Consider the following 17690-nt stretch of genomic DNA (forward strand, 5'->3'; position numbering starts at 1 on the left):
ATTTATACAGTAATACTTTGGCTGAGCCCTAATATAAATTTTCACCTTATTTAGGTTTAGATAATACATGTGTTATTCATACTGTTCTGTTTTGGTTGTTTAATAATAAAGTACAGGCAAAATAAGTTTTCAGTTTAAATATATAAATCCACGTTGCCTTGCTACTCTCCCATGAATCTCATTTTTGCCCAGTCTTTTCTTATCTCTTCTGGAATTTTCTCTGATCATGGCATAGAAACTTTGCGGTGACTACCTTACTCTGAATGTTAAGGTTCAATATGAGTGAGGTTTAGATTCAACAGGGCTAGCTGCAATCAAGTCCGTTCAGTCAGCTGAATCTAAATACCAATTACATTCGGTAATTAGTTTAAAGGAAAGTTTTGCGGCCCTCCGATTTTGAGCTCACCAGTCGCCGCTGAATAAAAGGTTGTGTAAACTATGTAGGAAATATTCAATCCTAGCTAGCTGCTGACCAGCAATTTTGCTCAAGCAATCAAAGTTGCCGTTAATAATAGCCGGCGTTCGTGGCAGCTATTTATTCACCTCTCTTTAAAAAGCTGCATAGATGAAATTACATGTTAATAAAATTACCCACCGCGCCTGCTTCCGAACAATCAAGACAATCAACGTTATTTTTCTTTCTGTGCCTGTCTATATAAACGACTGTTCCTCTGAGTTTTTTTTTCTTTGGATTTTTGATTGGTTGAGCGAGTAACTGGCTAGAGGGAACACATGGACTGGAGCCTACGAAAAATGGACTAGATTGTCATAGTTATTTGTAAAACTGCCGGTCAAAATTATTTATTTACCAAAGATGGGTGGACTCCGTTCCACCCGCATCCACCCCCAATTTAACCCCTGAGTATCTGCCGATTGTTCCTACGTAATAATTTATATAGCATTAAAAAAGGAAACGACATGAAAGTGTTTTTCAATTTGACTGATCTTTATTGATAATCATGAGGACATTGAACAGAGCTGTTGAGGTCTTAGTTGGCAGCGATGATCTGGTCCGCCCAAGCACGGAGCTCGGTGACACGGGCATAAACTCCAGGAGAGTTGGGAGAGCAGGTGCCACTTCCCCAAGACACAATACCGACCAGGGTCCAGGCACCAGACTTCTGACAGACCAGGGGACCACCAGAGTCACCCTGAAGCACACAAACAGACACAAAGAGGGTCAGCAACTGAAAGTAACCCAGCTTCACATTTCATCAAGATGCAACTGAGACTTAGTATTGGACTGTGGTTGAACTTCCCCTCTTGGGTCAATGAAGAGATGCTAATTAAAAAATGCTGACACAGGCAAATCATTGCTGTGATGAACCAGTCCAGCATTCTGCCAGCTCTTCATTTATTATAGCTGTAGAGAGAACCAGGCTGATGTAAACTTGGACAGGAACTGACAAACATGGTTCCAGAGAAGAGGAAGGCCAGTAGGACTTGAATTGGGCATTGAAAATCCTCAGCCTGTAAGTACACCTGTGATTGGTTGAGACTTACCATGCAGGAGGAGGCACCAGAGGCACCAGCGCAGATCATGAGGTCAGAGATCTTGTTGCCCCAGTAACGCTTGCAGTCAGTGTTGGTCAGCAGAGGCAGGGCTGCCTGCTGCAGGAGGGCGGGGGTGTCAGGAGCTGGAACCAGAGCAAGAGCAGGTTGACCATGGACCGAAGTGCCTAATAGCAGATACCTGATAATTAGTGGTTTTACCTGCCCACTGCAGGTAAGGTACTTACCATTGTGCCTGGTCAGGCCCCAGCCAGAGGTGACGCACTTCATGCCACCAGGGAAGTTGTCTCCAGCCTCAGCCAGACACACAGGGGACACACGGGGGCTGAGCTGAGCAGGACTGGCCAGCTTGATCAGGGTGATGTCATTGTTAATGGTCCAGCTGTTGTAGCGGGGGTGCTTGAAGACCTGAGAGAGAGACAGAGGTGGAAACATTTGACCCTCTCATACTGCATGCATTTCCATTTTGCCTTTAAAGAGTTGAATGCAATTGATGATAATGACTTGCATTAAACTGTAGCTGATGAGGCTGTACTCACCTTGCCAATTTTCATGGTCTGGATGCCCTCGGCATTGGAGGAGCGGTCGTGTTCTCCAAGGATGACGCGGTGAGAAGTTCTGGAACGTGAAACAAAATCAAAATATTATTGTTATTATTCCCTAGATAATGTTGCTACATTGTAGGCTGTTATAGGCTAGTTTCTTATAAGGAACTCTTTTGACAGAGTTTTTCATGAATGGTGATCATCATTGATGTTGATGTAACACTGAGATAAAGACTTACTTCACACCGCAGTGAGCAGCAGTCACAACCCAGTTTTCGCTGATCAGAGAGCCACCACAGAAATGAAAGCCAGTGTAATCCTGAAACACACCCACTGATTCATGAGATAAATATACTACACAAATTGTTATGCATTGTAATGGATTGAATTTTTTTTTCCACAACACTTGGTTTCCATGATGTGTAGTGTCCATGAAAATACAATTGGAAAACCGCAATAAGATGGGATGGATCTCGATTACTCCTAAAATAAACATTTAAATTATGATATGAGTTTTCCTTGTGCTTCATCTCTGGATGCTATTTTAACATACTTTTGGCAATTTTTTAAAACAAAAACATCGTACCTGCAGAGACACCTGCCAGGGCCAGGAGTGGGGTACAGCCTCCTCACCGTTCACAATCCTGGCATATCCAGTCACCACAGGGGAGATGGCTGGAACACCACAACCTGAAACGGGGGTCAAAGGTTAGTGAAGTATGCCTCTTGTTCTTTTACTGATACAACATTCTGTGTTCACGCTAGACAACATTGTGTATGAAATTCACCCAATGGGGTAGAAGGTAAGTGTGTCTGATTCTAAGGTGCTACTTTTAACTTTCCACAACTTTTAAGTCACAGAGCTGTATCTTCACACAATTATTTAACAACCCTATCATTGACAGAAAACATGCAGGGATAGCTTTGATTTTGTAGCCTTCAAACAGTGTGTGAACCAGAATATAAGCTAAGTCTCACAGACCCCCTTACAACCCTTCACACATTTTTGGTGCCTTCAAATGTCAGGACAAAACATCCACTTGCCCTTGATATTTGATCATATCACCATGAAGAGGTAAATGTACGGTTTATAATACTTCATGTCAAATCTCTCTGCAATAAAATGCAATGTCTACTTAATAATATCCCAGAAAACATTTCTGTGGTGAAAGCTCACAGCTGTCTAGGACTAATTTGTAATTAGTTTACAATGTTATTCTGTGCATATTTCTAGACAAAACTAAACATATTTGAGAAGAACATATACAAAGATAGTTTATGGTTACAAGACCACGAACGCAGCGATCCTTACCGTAAGTGGCACTGACAAATGCGAGGCAGGAGAGGATCCAGAGGAAGGCCATGTTTTCTGCTTGCTGGAGTCAGTAACACTGCTGCCTTTTATACCCCAAGAGAAACTGAGAATTAGGATATCTTATCAGCTCTGTGTGTAACTCACCTGGAATTTAAATGATAACATGAATATTTTCACACGTTGCACAAGACATCTTATAGGCTGTGAATTTTTTTTTTTTTTTTTAACACTCACGTGGACCACTGAAATTCTACCTGATGATACAGTAGCTCATGGAAACATTGCACACTGTAAAACAAATATGGTTTCTGACATATTTTAAATTCAAGCATTGTATGAATGGATTACACTGCAAAAATACCAATTCAAAAATACTTTATTCTGTAGTTGTTTCTGTTTGGCTAATGTGGATGATGTATGCCCACACTACTACACAAGCTGTAATTTCATTGAAATTTAAAGCTGAATGCACTACTGATGCTAATAACATGCATATTTGCTTTACATATGAAATCACCCCCCCCCCCCCCTTATAATGGCTCATTGAGGCCATTGTACAATATTTTCTGGGGTTTCTTTAATCATGAATTGGATAATTATCTCAGTATTTTTGATACAACAAAAAACTTGCACGAAGACCTGATTTATTTTTCAAACCTTAGCATTTGCTTTAAAATAATAAATAAAATTACCAATATTATTAAAATACGTCAAAATATAATGCTTGCGCAAAAAAAAAAATCAATCAATGCCATCTTCATGTTTGCAAGTTTATCTATACATTACCGTGTCTTAATATAAATATGCAATGAACTTTCAGTGTTACATAACAAATATTATATTATTAATGTTGTGCTGTGTTATGCATACTCTGTCATATATTCAATCTATACTTTCTACAATTATTTTCAAATTTTACAGTGTGTTGACAAATAGATTTTTTTGTACAAGGTTCCCATTATCAGTAATATGGCATGTTTTCCATAGGTTCTGGTCCTTTGTTTGCTCTGTTACCATGCACAAGGTCTAACTGGAAACATCTGCATAGTTTCTCATGAAGACATAGAACTCATGTACATTTCATGGAAAATACTATGCATTCTTTGGGTTATGCAGTGTCATAGCCTTGGAAATTATTATGTACAAAATGGCTTCAATGTTGTCATTCAGTTATGAAATACTCTGCAAGGTGGATGTATCTGTCTTGATTTTTATTACTTACTAATCCTTGCAATAATGCTGCTTACTATAGTGCCTTGAAAAAAATATTTGCTCCTTCCTGATTTCATATATTATTTCATATTTATCACATTAAATATTATAAAAAAAGGTTACCTGACTAAACAGAAAACACATTTTAAATTAATATTTCATTTATTTAATGAAAGTAAATTAAATAATAAATTATTTAACATCATTTCCCCCTTAAACAAAATAATTGCTTGCACCACCTTTAGCAGTAAAAACTGAAACCAAACAACCTATGATTTGATATCTGTCTTTCACATTGCTGTGGAGGAATTTTAGCTCACTCTTCTTTGCTGAATTGCTTTTATTGAGACACATTTGTAGGTTTTTGAGGTTGAGCTGCTTGTTTCAGGCCATGCAACAGTATCTCCATTGGATTACAGTAAGGATTTTGATTAGGTCACTCCAAAATTTAAATTTAGTTTCTTTTCAGCCATTGAGATATGATACAATACGATACCACTTTATTGTCAGTTTGCACTAAAATTCATTTTGCATCCTCAGCCAGTTACGTTCAAGAGATTACACAGAGATTAAACATACAGTTACACATATGACACTTTTCATAGAAAACAAACAGTCAGACAGCATAAACACATCAATTTCACGATCAGTTAGCAGCACACTGATTTTGGTTTAGCAACAGGTTAGACTGATGTATGAAAGAATTCTTCAGCCTGTTGCGTTTAAATTGAGTGACTCTGAATGGCCTATTAGAGGGCAGAAGTTGGTATTCTCCATGTGGACTTTCTTTTGTGTTATGGGTCATTGTCTTGCTGTATAACCAAATTCCACTTTAGCTTCAGCTTACAGACAGATGACTGTAATTTTCTGGTACTGTGCAGTATTCATGGTCTAGGTCCAGGTCCGCAGGCAGTATAGCATCCCCATGCCATCACACTACTGCCACCGTGTTGTACTGTTGGTTTGACGTTCTTTCTGTGAAATGCTGTATTTGCTTTACTCCAGACACAATGGAACCTGTGACATCCAAAACGTTCCACTTTTGACTAATTTGTCCATAGAAAATTATCCCAAAAGGTTTTGGGGATCATACAGGTGCAAATGTGAGACAAGCATTGATGTTTCTCTTGGTTAGCAGTGGCATCTGCCTTGCTACTCTCCCATGAATCCCATTCATCTCTTCTGGAATTTTCTCTGATCGTGGCATAGCACGCTTGTGGAAGCTTTGCGGTGACTAGGCCTACCTTACTCTGAATGTTAAGGTTCAATATGAGTGAGGTTTAGATTCAACAGGGCTAGCTGCAACCAAACCCGTTCAACAAGCTGAATCTAAATACCAATTACATTCGATTATTTGGTTGATTGAGTTACTGATGGAGCAATTCATTTTTCGCATGGGTGATATGGGTGTTTGATAACTTTTTGAATTCAATGCTGGTAGACTGTACAAAGTACAGTACATAAAGACCATGCTAGTAATACATGGTAATCCAACACCCTGCAAGTGACTTTTTCCTGTTTCTTAAAGATATTTAAAAAATAATAGATTTTGCAGAAGCATGCAACCTTCAGTTACATTTTACAGTCCAAGTGTAAAATTAAATGTAATCCCATAGTTATAGCATCAGAAACAAGCAGTTAGTTATTCCTACGGAATAATTTATTCAGCATTAAAGAAGGAAACAACATCAAAGTATTTTTCAATTTGACTGATCTTTATTGATCATCATGAGGACATTGAACAGAGCTGTTGAGGTCTTAGTTGGCAGCGATGATCTGGTCCGCCCAAGCACGGAGCTCAGTGACACGGGCGTAAACTCCAGGAGAGTTGGGAGAGCAGGTGCCACTTCCCCAAGACACAATACCGACCAGGGTCCAGGCACCAGACTTCTGACAGACCAGGGGACCACCAGAGTCACCCTGAAGCACACAAACAGACACAAAGAGGGTCAGCAACTGAAAGTAACCCAGCTTCACATTTCATCAAGATGCAACTGAGACTTAGTATTGGACTGTGGTTGAACTGCCCCTCTTGGGTCAATGAAGAGATGCTAATTAAAAAATGCTGACACAGGCAAATCATTGCTGTGATGAACCAGTCCAGCATTCTGCCAGCTCTTCATTTATTATAGCTGTAGAGAGAACCAGGCTGATGTAAACTTGGACAGGAACTGACGAACATGGTTCCAGAGAAGAGGAAGGCCAGTAGGACTTGAATTGGGCATTGAAAATCCTCAGCCCGTAAGTACGCCTGTGATTGGTTGAGACTTACCATGCAAGAGGAGGCACCAGAGGCACCAGCGCAGATCATGAGGTCAGAGATCTTGTTGCCCCAGTAACGCTTGCAGTCAGTGTTGGTCAGCAGAGGCAGGGCTGCCTGCTGCAGGAGGGCGGGGGTGTCAGGAGCTGGAACCAGAGCAAGAGCAGGTTGACCATGGACCGAAGTGCCCAATAGCAGATACCCAATAAGTAGTGGTTTTAATTGCCCACTGCAGGTAAGGCACTTACCATTGTGCCTGGTCAGGCCCCAGCCAGAGGTGACGCACTTCATGCCACCAGGGAAGTTGTCTCCAGCCTCAGCCAGACACACAGGGGACACACGGGGGCTGAGCTGAGCAGGACTGGCCAGCTTGATCAGGGTGATGTCATTGTTAATGGTCCAGCTGTTGTAGCGGGGATGCTTGAAGACCTGAGAGGTATAAACATTTCATCGTCTCAGATTGCTTGTATTTGTGTTTTACCTTCAAAGAGTGGAACACAATTGAGGATAAGAAAATAATGAAAGAGAATTACTTGCATTAAACTGTAGCTGATGAGGCTATACTCACCTTGCCAATTTTCATGGTCTGGATGCCCTCAGCATTGGAGGAGCGGTCGTGTTCTCCAAGGATGACGCGGTGAGAAGTTCTGGAACACGAAACAAAGTAAAAATTTTATTGTCATTATTTCCTAGATAATGTAGCTACATTGTAGGCGGTTATAGGCTAGTTTCTTATAAGGAACTTTTTTGACAGAGTTTTTCATGAATGGTGATCATCATTCAGATAAAGACTTACTTCACACCGCAGTGAGCAGCAGTCACAACCCAGTTTTCGCTGATCAGAGAGCCACCACAGAAATGAAAGCCAGTGTAATCCTGAAACACACCCACTGATTCATGAGATAAATATACCACACATTGTTGTGCATTGCTAGATTTTATTTATTTTTCACAACACTTGATGGTTCCCATGACATGCAGTCACCACACAGATATAATTGGAAAACCATAACAAGATGGGAGGGATCTTGATTACTCCTAAAATAATGATTGATAGTACAGGTTTTCCTTGTGCTTCATCGCTGGATGCTGTTTTAACATGCTTTTGAGTGTAAATCAGCTATTTTTTAAAAATTAAACAACAACATCTTACCTGCAGAGACACCTGCCAGGGCCAGGAGTGGGGTAAAGCCTCCTCACCGTTCACAATCCTGGCATATCCAGTCACCACAGGGGAGATGGCAGGAACGCCACAACCTGAAAACAAAGTTCACAGACAGAAATGAGGATTTCTTCATTCTTCCTCTTTAAGGTGGCAGTCTATATTGTACTATCCGTATTCTATATTGTACATTTGGGTGATCTATCCATGAGAGGTTACCTTTTTAGCAGTTTAATTTTAAAAAACGTATCAGCTCTGTAGTTTGTGATTAGACCAGCGTTGTCAAATAAATGCACATAATTTAAGAATAATCACCCATGATCCCTAGAGAAATTTACTGTAATAGTTAAGACTGCAAATTAATGCATTCATTTTTTGTCATACTCAATCTTACCATAGGTGGCGCCAACAAATGCGAGGCAGGAGAGGATCCAGAGAAAGGCCATGTTTTCAGCTTGCTGGAGTCAGTGACACTGCTGCCTTTTATACACATCCCCAAAGCCTAAATTTGCGTAAGTGGTAAGATTTTTGTGAAGCCCACCTGTTACTGCTCTGATAATGTGAACTTTTTCTCACCATATCTGTTATCTTGTTCAGATGTTGCGAGAGGGTAAACATGTGTTGGTGATTAGATTTCTGAAATGGCACAGAAAAGCATGGCTGAATGAATGGAGAAAAGATGGCTATAAGAACAATAACTGATAGCTTGGCCATATGATAAAATAACCTTTTCAAAGATTTTGGTGTTTTAAAATATGTTAAAATATGATTCCCTGTGAGTTTTGGTCTACATTGTAAATTGTAAAAACATTGAATGGAAATTGTTTTAATATGCAAACAAATGAGTTATGTTAATGCATATTGTACAAAACTGTTAATGTTTTAATTATATAGTTCTATCAAAGTGATGTCAAAGACAAGTAACACAATATAAGTGTCATCACATTATTTTTCCATTACATTTTATTTAGCAGGCCCTTTTGTCCAAAGCGACGCACAATAACTAGTAAAGTTATGGCAAGTCAAACTAGAAGGGAGTTTTAAACTATTTCAGCTCATAGACTGAACAGTTTAGGTCCGTTACTTAAAAACAAGTGACTGATAGCTACTGCCTGATTCAATGATAGTTTTTAGGACATATTTAGCTAACATTTTTTGCTTTATTAGCCTAGGAATGGAAATGCTTTCACATATATTTAGCTAAGCTGTAATATTTCAGTATGATCTAAGTACCTTAATTTATTCAAGGAGGATGAATGTTCCTGTTTTTTTTGCTCTATCATCACTGTTTCTGGCTGTTATTTCCAAACTATTAAATTTTAATATCTGAATATGCTGAGAGTGTAATCTGGACAAACTGGGCAACAAACTGGGAAATTCCATATTTGTTCAAAATTTATATTTTTCTCCAACTGCTAAAATGTCAGTTAATTTCCTTTATGTTCCCTCACTGTCAATAGAAAATGCTTGCGACAAATGACCTAACAAAAGAATTTCAAAAAAAGACTGTGATAATTCAAAGATATATTTCTCGTAAGAAAGTTGTTAAATAAGCTTGGAATGGCATTCAACAACATAGAGAAAGAATCCATTTATTATTTTAAAAGTTAATATTTTACTGTAAATACACACAATTAAAAACTCCACATGTTTTAACAATGCAAATTTTTTATAATAGGACATATATACATTGTCTGCAAAAAAAAAAAAAACTACAAGAACTAGGATTGCTCTTATCATGCTTTGATAAGACAGTTTGGATAACTAGGGGGACACACTTGGAGGGGACAGGTGTTTCCCACAAGGACACATAAGAGCAATTCGCACCAATTTTGCACGCGGCAGTAATAAGGCAATTAAATATGCATTTTTTGACTCTGGTTTTCCTAAAGAATGCCAGTCTGTATACATGTCAAACCATATGAGTTTGGCTTTAACTGGAATGACCGTCGGTACATACAGTACCTCGTCCACCTCTTATATGAAAATCTATCAGTTTCCACACATTCCTCCCTCCAGTTATGTTCAAATCTGACCACACATGTTTCAGGAGTCCTGTTCTCAGACAGGCGGGTGCACTGGTCACCAAGTAACTTCTGATCAAGCTGCAGGGGTGGAAGTGAATATACCGCATGTCCATGCAAATTATATAATGTAAATGTGAAATATACATGGTAGTATGACCATTTTGACCCTTTTCAGTCCTCTGGCAGTCTTAGACCATTGCAAATCCATGTGGTGTAAAAGTTGCAAACACGCCATGTTGTCCACGGCCGATCTTAAAATCTGATCTCAGAGGATGTGCGAATGAAGATTTCCGTCTTTGCAACAAGAATCATATCTGGGGGCTGAGAAAGCCCTACTGGTTAATGGAAATAACATACTGTTATTAAAAACAATCAATGGTCTGATAGAAGGAGGAAGATGAAGCCATTTTGTGAAAATCCTGTGCGGATGTAGCGTGCTAATGAGAATGAGGGGCCCTGTCGTCAGTCACAAGGAAAGGTGCTGAAAAGTTGGTTATTTTTTACTCATGAATACACATGCTGGGAGGTCGCTGCGATATGTTCCCTTGGCCCATTCACCATTTTTGAGCAATGTGCACTTGAATAATCAGCGTGAGTAATAAACAGGTGATTCTTATTTAAAATCTTCCACTGTTCCAAAATCCTGGTGGTGAGTAAAAATAACTAAGGTCCTTGACCTCCTAATTGAAAATGTAATAATGCAAAATGAAGGCGGGATACAAAAGTTAAACCTGAAAGTACGATAGTCTAGAATGATATATCGCTCTAATTCTGTCTACAGTGTGTCCAGAGCAATGACAATCAATTATTTAGGTCCATATTTTTGCACTGGGAGTTGCCATTTTTAGGGTTTCTCTCAACAATGACCAAATGTTTATGACTTAAATGCTGTACAGTTACTTTTCCGTTGAGCTGTTTAATGACACATACAATGATACATACAACATTATTGTATACTTTTTTCAAAAGTACAATTTATTACTCCTATGAATAAAAAAGCAGTGAGCTAAATTTAAAGTGTTTTTAAATTGTTCAGTCAGCTCCAGAGGTTGTATGTGTGAATAGTACCCAATTATTCTTCAGAAAATATTTATAATTATTCATAAATACATTAGAATTAATAAAAATTAATGCAATTAATAACATTAATATGCTCATACGTGCAGCATCTGGACAGATACCATTGCTGTATAAGCAGCTCTGGGATGTCCTGAAGTGCATTGTCTTTCTTTACACCACAACCGCTGAATGCCCCTGTATCAACCACTATAAAACCAGCTGGTCATCAGAGGGTTCTGTATATAAAATATTCTTAATTACACAAGAAAGCCGTACAGGCCAATCAAAGACATCCTCTAAGGGGCCTCTAGTGATGCAGCCCGTAGAGCGCTAACCACATGCTCAATGCGAGCCACGACATTCAAATTCGACCGCTGACCTTTGTCGCACGTCTCTCCCTCTCTCTCCTCCTAATTATTCCTGTCTCTCTAGACTGTTCTATCAAAATAAAAGGAAAAAACAAAAAAAAAAAACATATATATATGTATATATATAAAAAAAAAGATATACTCTAAAATAATATCTGAAATCGAAGAATGTGAATCATCCCTTCGAATGCTGAATCACCGTCCTTATTATAAGCACTGGCCTGGATGTTATAACTCATACCTTCCAGGAGAGGGAGCTCTTTGTTCATTAAACATGGAAAAGGGTACCAAATTCACAGATCCCCAGACCAGGATATGAATCATCCATCCATCCATCCATCCATCCATCCATTCTCTATACCCGCTTATCCTGGTCAGGGTCGCCAGGGGTGCCTATCCCAGCATGCATTTGGTGAGAGGCAAGGATGTGAATCAGCAAATTTGAAATATCCAACGGAGCGTATTTGAAATATACAAAGTTATGATGTTTATGTCTGTCTTTTAAAGGTAGACATAAGACATGAAAACTTGGCTTGAATTAGATATAAATTCAGGAATGATAGCCTAATTATGCATATATTTTTGGTGGAAAAAAATTCAGTAAGTCACAATAGTCCTTGAGCAAAGTATTAACACAGCTAACATACAACACTCTGTATGAGTGGGGTGGTTCTTAATATTCTAAGCCTTAGGAACTTTATTCATTTGAAATAAATTTGAGAACAAGATGGGTCACCATAGCAACGTCCCCATTCACTTCGAAATTTGTACAGTATTGAGTAGTCACTTGAAAAAAATTACAAGAGCTTCAGAATGGAAGCAACAAGAACCTAAAAAGAGGACAACCTATTAAAGGACAGCTAATTAAATTATTTTCCCTTGTCATTTATGAAACAACAACTACATGGAATGTTACCTGTGTAACAAAACAAATGGAAAATATAATTCAGATGCATTACACAGTGAGTTATCAAAGTCGTGTGAAATATTGTGGTTATGATAAAAAAAAATGTTTTTCACATTATCTAAGGTGAATGGGAAAGAAATAAAGGTCACACAATTTACTTCTTTTAAGTGTGTGGTTCCTTTAATTCACTGCAAATCAGTTCCTCAAATGGCTTTCTCTTTCACAGAACTCAATTTCCTCCACCCCCCGAGCCTCTTGCCCTTTCCTTTTCCAACGTATTTTTTTTGTGCTGAAAATAAAATAAGGATTACACTTATTTCGCTTCTGCCGACGAGCATATAGATCAGGACACAAAACTGCGAAAAAAAACAATGAACATATTGATCAGAAAATAGGGTCATTTGAATAATTTGATAATTTAGAGAAAACCACAGAAAGACAAAAAAAAAAAAAAAACTGTGAGAAATGCAAAAATACAACTAAAGGTTTCTCAAGATTTTGCCTACAGTGCGGATAGCTTCAGGGACAGGCTGTGACTCCTTAAAGACAAAACAATGTAGTTATCAGGAAACGTTTTCGATTGCATCCTGTTTCCAAGCTATCGGTGACCTATGGTGACCTTTATCTGAGAGCTTATAAATCTTGTTCCAGGAAAGGTAAATGTCATAGAAGCACTGGCATCTACCATCTGCTTTGTTAGGGTTTGAATGAAAACCTACGGGATGATCTCCGGGAACAGGGTTGGTTACCATTGCTATACGTCATTCCTTCTTTTAATGTTAGAACTGTTAGACTTGTTTCAAGTACATGGATAACACAAGTCAACCGGATTAGTTTGTTGACATTTTGGAATAAAACCAGGATTTTTGGTTTCATGAGGCAACTTCACAATTTAGCCAGACCTGTTACTGGGGCAACAGTGTCTTAAGCCCAAACCTGCAAAAAGTCAGGTTTAAATTCCAAGTTAGCTGGTCAACATGAACATAGCCTGCTGTGTATAAGCCACCTGGTGAAATCGCGCACACACACCAACAGCAGTGTGCGAATACGCTGTTTATAAGAGGTTCTTATCAATGAAGGAGCCATCATTGTGTCAACAATTAGACGGGAGATATGTTTTTAGAGACCAACCAGATCCTTTAAAGCACTCTGATAATTATCTATAAGAGCGCTACTGATTTGGCTGTGAGGGGATGTTTACCTCCGGCAATTAATAGTGCATATTTCCAGCTCGGAGGAAAGCAGAGGCCTAACACTCACACAGACGCAGTCCTGAACTCCACATCCTCACACCGGAATATTTTTATTTGCAGTCAGTGACACTGAAAATATAAGCTTTATTTGTATAGCACCTCTCATGCATAAAATGCAACACATTGTGCGTCCAATATGAGGACAAGAATAAAAACAAACCAAATAAAAGCAGAGAAAACAGGATACAACATTATACAATACAGGTGTAAAAATGATGAAGAAAAAAAAAGACAGGGCAAAGACAGAGACCTATATTAATAATAATAATTTAAAAAAAACAAAGCCGCAGAAAGGAAAACATCAAAAACAACAGGATGCCAAGCAATCAGGAAAGTGTCATTTGCATTCAAAAGGCATATCAGTGCATTCCGACTTCCTGGCCATGCAAGGGTGAACAGTATGGGGAGGTTTCTATGAAGTTGCAGGTGAACCTGATATGATTTTCTGAATTAACCACTAATATAGGAACTGCAGCATCCAGACACTGGTACAGAGCAGGTGCCCCCAGCGATGCTCATTGGCATTGGTATTGTTGGCATTCCTGGTCCCCCCCTCCCAGTCTTCCTCCCCCCCAGTCTTCCTCACCTCAGCCTTTTTCTGGTTGGCTACTAGTAGGATAGTTTTGGGAGGTTAACCACTTGTACCTTACCTACTTGAATATGAAGAATTGCAATAAAGAGGCTGTCTGTTTGCAGTATATTTTAGCATTTGACTTTGACCCATGCTGCCTGGGAAGTCATTAAAAACAATTAAATGTTTCATTGTGGGTTACATACAGAAAAGCACAGATATACAAATATCAGGGGCTTACCTTACTGAACCTGTGTTTAGCAGTTGTCTATGACCATGAAATGCACTTTTTGTACATTGCTTTGGATAAAAGCATCTGCCAAGTAAATGTAATGTAATGTAATGTAATGGCTTACCACCTCTTTAAAATTTCGTTGAGATTAATTAGCCACTCTTAACTGAATAAAAGTCACTGCCAGGCTTCCGTTCTTGTTTTAGCCACTCTGGTAATGTTTGATTTGCTGGTTGTGACAGCTTTCTTTCTCTTATTCGAAACCCTCGATGATGAGTTATCGCACAACATGAAAAAAAATTCCCTCTCCAGCGTTGCCGTAATTTACTGATTTGTTTTACAACTCCTAAAATAAAATAGAAACAGCCTAGGTTACATTATGAGAATTTGAAAAATATGTGTTACGTGATCTTGCAATGGGTGGTCTCACCTCGCTCTGTGCCTATTTAAGGAGTTTTATCCTGTTTTTGGAGTGTGATTCCTCTCCCTTTTCTTGCGCAGCGGGTACACACAGTTATTTCAGATGATTCATTGCCAGATTGCCTAATCAAATCATAATTCACATTCGTCAAAGGGAGCGAGCCAGAATTTAAGTCATGAGATCATTTGAGAAAAGAATATGCGAAATTATCCTGGATTGCTTAAGCAATGTCACCCAGGTCTGTTCAGATTTGTTCTCTGTGAGCCTAATTATCCACTATAAAAATATCACAACAAATCATATTTTATGTGTTCAAACTGAATGGCTATAGGGGCATGCAGTAGAATTAAAACTGAAGGAAGGCTGTAGAAACCAGTGCCTAAAAATGCAGGCCACTTTTAAAAAAAAGAAGGCAATTAGAAAAATAAACAATGTCACAACCAGATTCACATAAACATTCCACTTCAGCTGAAGCTTTTTTTATTTTAAAGCCTATGCTGTGTGGGACCAGGAAATGTTCTGAAAAGAATGAATAAGAAATTTTTGTGCATAAAAGTAGGTGAAGGCACAGCATATTTAATTTGGGAACTGGTGTCATTTTGGGTCACGGGAAGTTAGATAGATAAACTTTATTGAACCCCGTGGGGTAATGTGTCCTCTGCATTTGACCCATCCTAGTTACTTAGGAGCAGTGGGCAGCTGCCTCTCTGTGCTGCGCCCGGGGACCAACTCCAGTTCTGAGGCTAGTGCCTTGGTCAAGGGCAACTGCAGGAGCGCACCTAACATGCATGTCTTTCAGTGTGGGAGGAAACCGGAGTACCCGGAGTAAACCCACACGAACACGGGGAGAACATGCAAACTCCACACAGAGAGAATCCGGTCGGACCCGGACGCAAATTTAAACCCAGAATCTCCTTTTTTGCGAGGCAACAGTGCTAACCACTGTGCTGCCATTAGTGATCAGTCTCGAAATAAAACTTTTCAGTGGGTAACCTTCTGTTTAGTTTAATGGGAAAGGCGAAACCAGGAATGAATCTCTCATTACTCACTAGCAATAAATTGTGGATACGTGACATTATGATCATGGTAAATCACGTTGCCCTGCAGAGTGCGCTGGGTCTTATCTGGGCTTGCAAGATAGTAGGGGTCTTATCGAATTACAGAGCTACCTGAGCATTAATATATGGAACCAGCTGGGGTTCATAATAATAACAGGGCCAGGCAGGAGTCTGTCTCTTTGAATGCCCGTGTCTGAACCAATATAATGGAGCTGCACTGTCTCCACTTGAGAGGAGTACGCCAGACAAATAGTCGCTGTCATCATTCAGCAGTCGTATGAAATGATGAAATTCAAATTTTACAATTAGACATGCAGTAAACATTGAACGTATTCACTCTCAGTCTGGAGATGTTACCACACTGCACAGGAGTTTGACAGTATGTGTATTCCACAGTGTTTCTCTGTTCTTTAAATTGATATCTAAAAAGGAAAGAGTACTGTAGTTTTGGCCCATTTATTTATTACGATGATAATTAAAATGGTGTTGACAGTGGTGAAGTTACACAAAATACAAGCTAGGCCGTTATTAATAACACCATTAGCTTCTTTGAAAAAGACAGTTCACTTTTTTGCTGAACAGGAGTTAAACTGTTTTCCACACATATTGCAAACAGCAGACCTAGGAAACTGTGACTAGGGCAAGCTGCAGTTTTACATTACTGGCTTACACTGTAGATCAAGCAAGAAATAGTATGGTTTCACGCTTTTAAAATGAATGAAAGCATCTTGTGTGAACTTGGTGCGGGATTTCTAAAATTCAGAAATGCATGGCCATTTGTCAAAATGCCTGAAATGTTCCACATATGCTTTTACTCACTGTACTGTACTTAAAACTATTACATAAACCGTGGTGAGATTTCCATTTCTATTTCCTGTATTACTAATTACTAATTACTAAGTTTGTCCTTGTGTTTGGTTTGCGTCAAATTGCCCCATTTTATATTTTAGTAATAGAGGAATGACAGTTATGAGGGGTGTATTTCATAACCAGTGACTAAACCAGTGAAAATTTGGCTCTTGTCTTGTGCTTCTACTGCCTGAAAACTTTGTTTCATTTTAATTTTTCACAGATAAACATGATGTATGACCTCTATTTCTTACAGTGGACTTTTTACACATCACAGAAAATGGCACTTTCATTGTCAAATGTGATCAAGCGGAGGTGAATGGCAACCAAGTTGTTTACATAGCTTGGAACTGAGATAAGGAAAATATATAGATAATTTTTTGCATAAATTGTGTTTCTGCTTAACTTTAAAATCCAAATAATGCCCTGGGTATTTTTGACTCAGGCTAACAGTACCACCGGTGCTAATGAGTAAACAGAACACAAGGGTTAATGATGAATTGCTGTTAGTCGCTGTTACTCACATGCATTAATTTAGCATTATTATGTTTTCAAATGAAGGTGACTAAACTCTCTAATGCCCTGCCTTTACCATTTAATTAGTGGAAGATACGCTCATGAGCCAGGCCACACTTTCTCTCTCTATAAAGCACAGGTGTCGAACTCCAGTCCTGGAGGGCTGCAGTGTCTGCTGGTGCTCATGGTGCTCTTGGCACCAGTGGTTCGTTTAAGCCATTGATTGGCTAAAGAATCAACACGCCTTGTTCTCAAGGCCTTAACTGGCAGCTGATTTAAAGGAAATCACAAAAACCTGCAGGCGCCGCTCGGAGCCCCAGGGAATTTAGTTTGACACCCCTGCTGTTTGTTCCCGGAGGTGGAAAATCCAGGTTCAAAAAGCCCTCCCCACTGTTTTGTTCCAATCACCTGGATTTTCTACTT

At 39.1% G+C, this 17690-nt stretch overlaps 2 protein-coding genes across 2 annotated transcripts; both read right to left on the reverse strand.

Annotated features, from left to right (window-relative positions):
• Positions 1-927: 927 nt before the first annotated feature.
• LOC135242330 (chymotrypsin A-like) lies at positions 928-3488 on the reverse strand. Its single transcript, XM_064313360.1, has 7 exons — positions 3370-3488; positions 2644-2747; positions 2297-2376; positions 2052-2130; positions 1740-1920; positions 1504-1637; positions 928-1151 (listed from the first exon to the last, which is right to left on the reverse strand). The coding sequence occupies exons 1-7, from the start codon at positions 3419-3421 to the stop codon at positions 990-992; spliced, it is 792 nt and encodes a 263-aa protein (XP_064169430.1). The 5' UTR covers positions 3422-3488; the 3' UTR covers positions 928-989.
• A 2790-nt stretch (positions 3489-6278) lies between these two features.
• On the reverse strand, positions 6279-8497 carry LOC135242359 (chymotrypsin A-like). Its single transcript, XM_064313401.1, has 7 exons — positions 8401-8497; positions 7998-8101; positions 7641-7720; positions 7413-7491; positions 7093-7273; positions 6857-6990; positions 6279-6504 (listed from the first exon to the last, which is right to left on the reverse strand). Exons 1-7 carry the CDS (start codon positions 8450-8452, stop codon positions 6343-6345), a joined length of 792 nt encoding a protein of 263 aa, XP_064169471.1. The 5' UTR covers positions 8453-8497; the 3' UTR covers positions 6279-6342.
• Between the last annotated feature and the right edge of the window lie 9193 nt (positions 8498-17690).

The sequence above is a fragment of the Anguilla rostrata genome, chromosome 16, assembly GCF_018555375.3.
Source record: "Anguilla rostrata isolate EN2019 chromosome 16, ASM1855537v3, whole genome shotgun sequence".
Lineage (NCBI taxonomy): Eukaryota > Metazoa > Chordata > Actinopteri > Anguilliformes > Anguillidae > Anguilla > Anguilla rostrata.